Raw genomic sequence first — 8,167 nt, 5'->3', positions numbered from 1 at the left:
AGTTGGTACATGCATATGTATTTACTTTAATATGTTTGGGGATTAATGCAGATATATCTATGGACCCAAAGGGAATTATGGAGAAGTGGGAGGGCATTTTGGTATTTACACAAGTTGAGGGTTTGGGTGCACTGTTCACATAGAAAAGAAAGAGGTTTCGTTTTGGTTTTGCTCTCCGCCAGAGGAGGTGTTTGTTTTGGTTTTACTCTTCGACAAAGGATGTTTTAAGGGGTCTTGGTTTTTCTCTCAAGAGAGAGGGGGGGCATGACTCTTCGGGTTCAGGCCAGCATTGCCACCAGGAGGAGATGATGGAGATCTCAGGCACGACAACGGGGTGGTGGCTAGGTCTCGTCACGGTGATGTGGGTGCAGTGCATCTCCGACAACAACTACACCTTCTCTAACTACTCTGAGGCCCTCAAGACGCTCATGGGGCTCACCTAGCTCCAGCTCAACAATCTCTCTATCGCCAACGACATCGGAAAGGCCTAGGGCATCGTCCTTGGCCTCGCCTACGACCATCCCCCCACCCCGATCATCCTTCTCATCGGCTCTCTCGAGGGCCTCGTCGGGTACGACGTCCAGTGGCTAGTCGTGTGCCAATCTATTCGCCCCCTTCCCCTATCGACAGATGTGCATCTTCTTGTGCATGGGCGGGAACAACACAACTTGGATGAACATGGCGGTGTTCGTAACGTGCATCCACAATTTTTGCCGAAACCGAGGGACGGTATCAGGGATTTTGAAGGGCTGCGTGGGCCTCAACACCGCCATCTTCACCAACATCTTCTCTGCCCTTTTCTCCGATGACCCCACCTCGTTTCTCTTCCTGCTTGCGGTCGCCCCCACCGCGGTTTGCACCACGATGATGCTCTTCCTCCGTGAGTCACCGCCGGAGGACATGGAGGCGGAGGACGATGACACCGACTCACAGTATTTCAGAGTCATCAACGCGATGGCGGTGGTCATTGCAGGGTACTTGCTGGCCTTTGATCTCACAGGCAAACATGGAGCGGTCGTCTCCAGGGTCTTCACGGCGGTTCTGCTACTCCTGCTAGCGCCGTCGATGGTGGTTCCGATCCACATAGAACTAAAGTTGATTTACAGATTGAGGATACATGAGAAAGCTGATGTGGAGGATGGAGGAGTGACTAAATTATTATTGACAACAGAGGCGGAGACGATGGAGGCAGAGGATAGTCATAGTCCAAGGGCGGAAGAGGCGGTGGAGACTGGAGATCGGAGAGGACCACACGATAGTGGAGGTGGTGAAGACGGTTGACTTCTGGGTCTTGTTCTTGTCGTTTCAATGCGGGGTTGGAATGGGGTTGGTAGTGATGAACAACATAGGGTAGATGGGTACTACAATGGGCTATACAGATGTTTCCTTCTTCGTCTCCATGCTTAGCATCTGGGGCTTTTTTGGGCGGATCGCATCCGGAACCATCTCGGAATACTTCATCAAGGCCATAACGACTCGATCAACATCGGAACTAGCTCATCAATTCATCCGAGGGTGCCCCCCTCCCGGGGCTAGGGTACGTCACTGTACTCATCATGTATTTATTTCATTGTTCTACTATTATTCGGCTACTTATATATTCGTGGGATCCGTCTCGAGCATCGGGACATCAGGGACCGGGGTAACCCGGTCGCTGGTTATAGGTAGCATTCATCAGACTTGGTCAACATGGGAGACAGCTCACCCTCTGGGTCATGACAACTTGGTCAGCATTCCAGCCACGTCATTTTGGCAGTTCCGTCTTCTCAGATTCCCGACAGGATCATATTGGCGTCGTCTGTGGGAACTTCGCTTGATCTGGAATGTGAAGATGGACGACACCGAAAAATTCTTCCATCCTCATGACCTCAGGGGGTTTCGTCAAACATATCATATTCTCCTCACTCCACGGGAATTCGGGAGTCGAGGAACTGAGTCAAATCCTTTGCTGGTCAGCAAGTCAATTTTTCCGTTATATTTTCTCCTTCGGTCATGGATCTGCCACTGTTCCTCGATCGAAGACTCCCATGCCGATCGACCGGGTTTAAATTATATTAGAGCCACGAGCTCAATGTCGAAGGCTCTCATACCGATCGACCGAGTTTAAATTATATTAGAGCCACATACTCAACGTCGAAGACTCCCGTACCAATCAGTCAGGTTTAAATTATATTAAAATCACGAGCTCAATATCGAAGACTCCCGTGCCGATCAACCGGGATTAAGTTATATTAGAGCCATGGACTCTAGAAGTCAAGTGGTGACTATAAATTCCTATCTACGCCAATAGTCGAGCGACGACTATAAACCCCTGTCTACGTCAATAGTCAAGTAGTCTTCACTGGTCTCGGACCCGTTCGGGGTCGAGTAGCCTTCACTAGTCTCGGACTAGTGTATCAGATCTCTTATCTCCCCCGTTTGGGGTTGATCAATCTTCACTGGTCTCGGACCAACGTATCGGATCTCTTATCTCCCCCGTTCGGGGTCGAGCAGTCTTCACTAGTCTCGGACCAGCATATTGGATCTCTTATCTCCCCCATTCGGGGTCGAGCAGTCTTCACTGGTCTCGGACCAGAGTATCAGATCTTTTATCTCCCTCGTTCGGGGTTAAGTAGTCTTCACTGGTCTCATACCAGCATATCGGATCTCTTATCTCCCCCGTTTGGGGTCGACCGGTCTTCACTTATCTCGGACTAACATATTGGATCTCTTATCTCTCCCATTCGGGGTCGAGCAGTCTTCACTGGTCTCGGACCAGCATATCAGATCTCTTATCTCCCTCATTCAGGGTCAAGCAGTTTTTACTAGTCTCAAATCAGCGTATCGGATCTCTTATCTCCTCTGTTCGGGGTCGAGCAGTTTTCACTGGTCTCGGACCAACATCCATCTCCCTCGTCTTGGAGCATCCATCTCCCCCGTTTGGGGTTAAGCTATCCCCAATGGTCTTGGACCGCAGTATCTTCACTGGTCTTGGACCAGAGTATCTCCATCGGTCTCGGCTATAGAATCTTCACTGGTCTCCAACTGAGGTATCCCGCGAGCTCCATGCCCTTCAGTCGCGTGAGCCTTGCACCCATTCGGGACACCGATGTCGTTCTTTTCTTGTGATGCTCTCCTGGGCGGCATTATCCTGCTTGGAACTATTTGATTGTCGGGTTAGCATTTTACGATTGCCCGTTCGACATTCTCTGGGCCGCTCGGTCAGTACTTTCGGAGTCGTCCGACCAGTATTGCTCGGTTGTCCGCTCGGCCGTTCGCTTGAACTACTCGGTCATACGCTTGACATGCTCTAAATGGCCTGGTCAGCATTTTATAATCGACTAGCTGATATTCTTGCGGCCGCTTGGTCAGCACTTTCGTGGCCGCCTGATCCTTATTGCATAACCACCCTCCTAGCCGCTAGCTTATATCGTCCGACATCCTTGTGGTCGCCTGATCGACATTTTATGGTCATCCGATTGACATTTTTCGGTGGCTTGGTTGGCATTCTCTTCATCCATCGATCGACATCTTCGCAGTCGCGCGCTCTGCATCGCTTGCCTAAACGGCTCTCCACCTGACTGGTATCCTTCCGATCACTCGGTCGGCACTTTCGTGGCCGCCTGATCCTTATTGCATGAACGTCCGCCTAGCCACTCGCTTATATCGTCCGACATCCTTGTGGTCGCCCGATCGACATTTTATGGCCATCTGATTGATATTTTTCGGTGGCTCGATTTACATTCTCCTGATTCATCGATCGACATCTTCGCAGTCGCGCGCTATGCACCACTCTCCTAAACGTCTCTCCACCTGATTTGCATCCTTCCGATTGCCCGGTTCACATCTTCGCGCTCGCCGCCCAACATCACCTGCTTGCTCGGTTGCTCGATCAGCTCAGCATCCCACTTGCTACTTGGCATTATTTTCGTGGCTCGTTCGACATTCGCGCAGTAGCCCACTCGACATTCACCCTGTTACCGACTCGGTACTATTTTTCTTCTTTCACTCGGCATTGCTACCATTTCTCGCGCAACACCACTACTCTAGCGATCACTCGCGTGACATTATTCGATGGGTTCAGCAATTTGACTTTGTTATTGTGTGCAATTCATCCTTTGTGACATTATCTAGTCAATCGGACTTGCAGCTCCTTCGACTAGACTTGAAGGGAGGCTTGTGATGCAGATATATCTATGGACCCAAAGAGAATTATGGAGAAGTGGGAGGGCATTTTGGTCTTTGCACAATTTGAGGGTTTGGGTGCACTGTTCACATAGAAAAGAAAGAGGTTTTCGTTTTGGTTTTGCTCTATGGCATAGGAGGTGTTCGTTTTGGTTTTGCTCTCCGACAAAGGAGGTTTTAAGGGGTCTTGATTTTTCTCATGACCCTTCGGGTTCGGGCCAGCGCTGCCACCAGGAGGAGATGATGGAGATCTCAGGCGTGGCGATGGGGCAGTGGCTAGGTCTCGTCGCGGCGGTTTGGGTGCAGTGCATCTTCGGCAACAACTACACCTTCTCACGACGGTTTGGGTTCGGGCTAGTGCCGCCACCAGGAGGAGATGATGGAGATCTCAGGCGTGGTGACGGGGCGGTGGCTAGGTCTCGTCGCGGTGGTTTGGGTGCAGTGTATCTTCGGCAACAACTACACCTTCTCTAACTACTCTGACGCCCTCAAGACGCTCATGGGGCTCACCCAACTCCAGCTCAACAATCTCTCTGTCTCTAAGGACATCAAAAAGGCCTAGGGCATCGTCACCGGCCTCGCCTACGACCGTCTCCCCACCCCGACGATCCTTCTCATTGGGTCTCTCAAGGGCCTCGTCGGGTACGACATCCAGTGGCTAGTCGTGCGCCAATCCATTCACCCCTTCCCCTACTGGCAGATGTGCATCTTCTTGTGCATGGGCGGGAACAACACGACTTGGATGAATACGGCGGTGCTCGTAACGTGCATCCACAATTTTTGCAGGAACCGAGGGACGGTGTCAGGGATTTTGAAGGGCTGCGTGGGCCTCAACACGACCATCTTCACCAACACTTTGCCCTTTTCTCCGACGACCCCGCCTCATTTCTCTTCCTGCTTGCGGTCGCCCCCACCGAGGTTTGCACCACGGCGATGCTCTTCCTCCGTGAGTCATCGCCGGAGGTCGTGGAGGCGGAGGACGATGGCACCGACTCACAATATTTCAGAGTTATCAACGCGATGGCGGTGGTCATCGCAGGGTACTTGCTGGCCTTTGATCTCACAGGCAAACATGGAACGGTCGTCTCTAGGGTCTTCGCAGCAGTTCTGCTACTCCTTCTAGCAGTGCTGGTGGCGGTTCTGATCCACATATCGCTAAAGTTGATTTGCAAATCGAGGATATGTGAGAAAGCTGATGTGGAGGACGGAGGAGTGACTGAATTATTATTGACAGCAGAGGTGAAGACGATGGAGGCAGAGGATTGTCATAGTCTTAGGGCAGAAGAGGCGGCGGAGACTGGAGATCGGAGAGGACGACACGATAGTGGAGGTTGTGAAGACGGTGGACTTCTGGGTCTTGTTCTTGTCGTTTCTATGCGAGGTTGGCGGTGATGAACAACATGGGGCAGATTGGTACGACAATGGGCTATACGGATGTTTCCTTCTTCGTCTCCATGCTTAGCATCTGGGGCTTTTTTAGGCGGATCGCATCCGGAACCATCTCAGAATACTTCATCAAGGCCGCAACGACTCAATCAGCATTGCGACTAGCTCATCAATTTATCCGAGGGCCCCCCCACGGGGCTAGGGTACGTCACTGTACTCATCATGTATTTATTTCATTGTTCTACTATTATTCGACTGCTTATATATTCATGGATCCATCTCGAGCATCCGGACATCAGGGACCGGGGCAACCCGATCGCTGGTTACAAGTGGCATTGACCAGACTTGGTCAACATGGGAGACAGCACACCCTCTGGGTTTTGGCAACTTGGTTAGCATTTCAGCTATGTTATTTCGACAATTCCGTCTGCTCAGATTCCCGATAGGATCAAGGATCAATTCTCAGAGGGTGAAAAATGACTTATTAGGTGTCTGACCTTCCCCATGCAAATGACTGTTGCGCTAGTGTAAAATGCGTCCCATGATTACTTGTCTGTATTTTACCATGGCGCCGGTGATATTGGACTATTTGGGATAAACGATATTACTTTTTTTTGCTCCAATATTGATGATAGTGATTCAATTTGAGATTAATTTAGATAAATTAGGATGACTGGTTCTTCCAATCTAATATATTAATCGCTCATGATCTACTCAACTACCCAACTTGCTCGTCGCACTTGGCTCACTCGCTCAGGTTGTCCAGTGGCTCAACCATCCTGCCCAACCCATTTGATACTTCCAGTCCATTCGACTCATCTGATGCATCTTTTTGTAAAATTAACTTCTGTCTGCGCAATCATATCATTTCTTGTAGATTTATTATTGTTCTAATATTATTGCGTATACTGATACTATCTATTCTCTGTTAATCAATCAGTTTATCTGTCTTAATTTTTTTTTTCTTATTCAATAATTTTACCACTCCAAAAGCATGTATATATATCGACCTGTAGACATATTAGTCACAGAGATTAAGATTGAGATGTGGCATGTACACATGCACCAGCTCGACAAACTGAAATCCCATAATCTTCGCTCACGATCAGACATCGATAAACATTCTCATGCAGATCAGATAGCGTTCTACTCATTCACAACGAGAGGAAATTATATTTGAAGCTGGCCATTCCATAATATAAATTTTCCCTATGCGAGGCTGAAGGAACTGGCAGTTTTTTCCACATATTTCTGGGCTCCCTTGAACCATCTCTTGTCACCAGCTTGCGCCTTGCAGATGTACAGTTTGCCGTCGGACACGGACGCCGTTATCAGCTGATGCTTCCCGCCCTCGTCGCCGTCGGCTGTGCGCGTCAAAACGGAGATGAAGTAGTACTGCTTCCCGTTGATCAACGGCGTCGACGACTCCAAGATGTTCGCGGTCGCCACGGCATCAGGGTCGAATCCTCCCTGCTCAAATAAAAATAGATTTGTACATATAAATTAATACGCTCTCTGCTTATTACAAGTAACTGACTGTTTATATATAATTACCTCGGCATCAGTCTTGCCGGCGTATGTCTGTTTCCCCAGCAAGTAATCAAACTGAAAATCGATCGAAGTAAACGTTCTGGTCATTCTTGTCCTTCTCCAAAATAATTAACAAACGCATGGAATAATAAGGATATAAGGTAATCAATCGACGATGTATTAAACCTTGCCGAGGAATTCCTCCGGGGGGCCGTAGTCGGTGATGGACTTGTTGGTGGTGGGCGTGACCATGACGGAGACGCTGCTGTTGGAATCGAAGTTGTCCTCGTAGCGTAGCACCTGCCCCGGGAACTCCACCTCCTTGCTCGGGTTCCACTTCGCCGGGAGCGAAATCTTGAACCCCGGCCCGTTGTACGCGATGAAGTCCGTGTTCGTCTTCGGCTTCCCGAACACGTTCGCTGCGTGCGATCAATTGTTTCGAAATTATATATTTGGAGCGATTCGTTGACCAAGGAATAATGCCAATTGGTGCACGAACTAATTACCGGCTTCTCCGTAGGCGGCGTCGGCAGGGGCGGCCTTGGAGCCGACCGCGGCGGCGCCGATGAGGACGGCGAGAGCTAGGCGGCGGGAGATGGCGGCGGTGCTGTCGTCGTCGACGGAGGCGGCCGGTTTCTGAGCGGCCCTGCAGAGGATGTTGTTAGGCTTGGGCACGAGGCGGGGGGAGGAGGTCCGCGAGGCGGCCGTGGAGGCGGTGGAGGGAACGAGATGGTGGAGGAAGCACGCGGTTGCGGCCATGTCTGCGTCGCGCTCTCTGCTTCTTCGCTGCGCTCTGCTGCAGTTCTGCTGCTGCTGCTGCGGCGTTAGTTTTAGACCATGTGCTTCGGGCCGTGATGAGTCCAATCGATAAGGATAAGATTATGGTTGCTCCGGATAGGGTGCTGGAATCTGTGATTGGGCCACGTGTCATCTCACCATTTTCTCTCCTTCTGACGTGTCATCCTTCCCTGGTCCTGATTCCATATTAAATTTTCATGATGATAATTTCTTGTATTTCGAGAGTAATAGATTTTTCTTCAAAAAGCTTCCAAAAAAAAAACTTAAACTTTTTTTTTCATTTATTCAT

General features: G+C 50.0%; 1 protein-coding gene and 2 pseudogenes across 1 annotated transcript; 2 read left to right on the top strand and 1 right to left on the bottom strand.

Moving 5' to 3' along the window:
• The first annotated feature begins 308 nt into the window (after positions 1–308).
• On the top strand, positions 309–4,355 carry LOC122044267 (annotated as a pseudogene).
• Positions 4,356–4,543: 188 nt separating this feature from the next.
• Positions 4,544–6,030, top strand: LOC122044256 (annotated as a pseudogene).
• A 521-nt stretch (positions 6,031–6,551) lies between these two features.
• LOC121988587 (oxygen-evolving enhancer protein 2, chloroplastic-like) lies at positions 6,552–7,905 on the bottom strand. The gene is made up of 4 exons (XM_042542087.1): positions 7,587–7,905; positions 7,267–7,499; positions 7,105–7,155; positions 6,552–7,020 (listed from the first exon to the last, which is right to left on the bottom strand). The coding sequence occupies exons 1-4, from the start codon at positions 7,837–7,839 to the stop codon at positions 6,760–6,762; spliced, it is 798 nt and encodes a 265-aa protein (XP_042398021.1). The 5' UTR covers positions 7,840–7,905; the 3' UTR covers positions 6,552–6,759.
• Positions 7,906–8,167: the final 262 nt, after the last annotated feature.

The sequence above is a fragment of the Zingiber officinale genome, chromosome 1B, assembly GCF_018446385.1.
Source record: "Zingiber officinale cultivar Zhangliang chromosome 1B, Zo_v1.1, whole genome shotgun sequence".
Taxonomy (NCBI): Eukaryota; Viridiplantae; Streptophyta; class Magnoliopsida; order Zingiberales; family Zingiberaceae; genus Zingiber; species Zingiber officinale.
The sequence above is the reverse complement of the archived record's forward strand: the minus strand, read 5'-3'. Positions and strand labels throughout refer to the sequence as shown.